The sequence below is a fragment of the Anneissia japonica genome, unplaced genomic scaffold (genome assembly GCF_011630105.1).
Source record: "Anneissia japonica isolate Jap-2015-1 unplaced genomic scaffold, ASM1163010v1 scaffold10162_len3333_cov110, whole genome shotgun sequence".
In the NCBI taxonomy this organism is placed as follows: domain Eukaryota; kingdom Metazoa; phylum Echinodermata; class Crinoidea; order Comatulida; family Comatulidae; genus Anneissia; species Anneissia japonica.
This window is the reverse complement of record NW_022708722.1, coordinates 1524-3321: the sequence shown is the minus strand read 5'-3', so window position 1 is coordinate 3321 and position 1798 is coordinate 1524. Positions and strand designations below refer to the sequence as shown.

At 37.3% G+C, this 1798-nt stretch overlaps 1 protein-coding gene across 1 annotated transcript; it reads left to right on the top strand.

Moving 5' to 3' along the window:
* Positions 1-589: 589 nt before the first annotated feature.
* LOC117106551 (BTB/POZ domain-containing protein KCTD6-like) lies at positions 590-1410 on the top strand. The gene has a single exon (XM_033247931.1). It carries the CDS (start codon positions 727-729, stop codon positions 1408-1410), a length of 684 nt encoding a protein of 227 aa, XP_033103822.1. The 5' UTR covers positions 590-726.
* The last annotated feature ends 388 nt before the right edge of the window (positions 1411-1798 follow it).

Here is a 1798-nt window from a genome sequence, read left to right as displayed (position 1 = left end):
TTACAGAATTTGCACGCGTAAATCGCGGAGAACGCTATCTTGTGTTTATAAGATCTTTGGTATAAGCTTCTCCAAAACTTTATATGGAAAGCCAATTTCACTATTTTTCAAGTTCACATCAATTTATGAGTTTCCTTTTGATTATTAGAAGATTTTTCTGGTTAAACTTTATCTTAGGACGTAAATAATTATAGTGTATAAAAATGCATTGTAATATAGTTACATTATTGGCGAACTTATCAATTAGTTAATAGATGTTGTAGATACGCGAACGGCGTATCGTGATTCGAACCTCATGACGTCACTTCTCGAGGTGAACAATCGGCGGTGACAAGCGGGTAGAAACTGCTTACAAAAGTCGAATTTTCTCGTTAAATCCCAGGTTTTGCACGACGCAACATCAAGATATGTTCTTTCCACTATATATAGTACCTACAGTTTGAGGTAGGAGCTTATACCATGGTTAAGGTGCTTTTTGACTGGACTATAATATTCATTAATTTAGTACAGCGTGACTATACTATAGCGTAAAAAAACCCATTATAGTGGGATTTTCCCAACTGCTGGAAATAGGCATGTTACATTGGAAGTTGTCAAAGGTAGAAGCCATTGACAATTCACTTTTTCAAATTTTTCGCTGCTTCATATAACTGATCACGTCTGGTACTTCTTTGGAGTAGGCCTAAGTAATTCCAAGTGTTAGCAGTAAAGTAGACCTGCTTACTTATGGCTTTTCCTGTTGTGGCGGGCGAGATAGTGAATTTGAATGTTGGAGGTTGCATCTATACAACAAGTCGCTCTACGTTAACACGTTATCCGGATTCAATGTTAGGATCAATGTTCAGTGATCGGTTGCCAACAAACGTAGATGATGGCAATCGCTACATCATTGACAGAGACGGTCCAACATTTCGACACATTCTAAACTTTCTCCGTCAATCAAAGCTTATCCTCCCAGACGGTTTTCAAGAGTGGGATATTCTATCGGCTGAGGCAGACTACTATCAAATACAAGAACTCATTCAGATTATCAACGAAACCAGACAGAGTGCTACAGCCTACGAATTTTTGGAGGTGGAATATAATCCGTTAGGTATTGATAAAACACTGCGCATTTTTTGCAAACCAAAACTAATCGAGCAATCGTTAGCAACTGCTATTGATTTTAAGTTGGAAAGTACAGGAAAAGAACATCGCTTACGGTCTAAGTCTCGTGGATACTCTATGGCAGAATACTCTGGATATAAATTCGAATTGTCATGCTACGTCGGGGATAGAATACATGTAAATCGATTGAAGTTGTTCAGAGAGATAACCAAAATTGGCTTTAGATTGATATCTACTGCCTCCGGGTCTAACTGTAGCACAGACAGGTGGACATTTTCAAGAAAAGAGATTGCCAATGACTAAATAATAGGCCAAATTGTTCTGTCTTTTAATATAAAGTATATATTCTTAAGGTTAGAGTTAGTGCACCATCTCTAAACATTTATTTTTAATATTAGCTTATCAAATTGTATAGTTTTCTATTTGATTTTTTAGCTATTGTGATCGTGTATTTTATGAACCTAATGTTTTTATGTGATAGCCCCATGGTCGATAGCAACCACTGTTTTGGGTCAACCTCAGTAAATTTGAATAAAAATAAAATAATCATCACGAAAACGTTGTGTAAACTATTTATTACAGGCCCACTACCGGCTAAGTAGTGCATTTTTAACCTATTTCATCATTTGATTCGGCTAGCGGGGGAGGGCTGTGAGCCGTCAGTTCCCCTGGGGAGACGGGAATTTCCAAA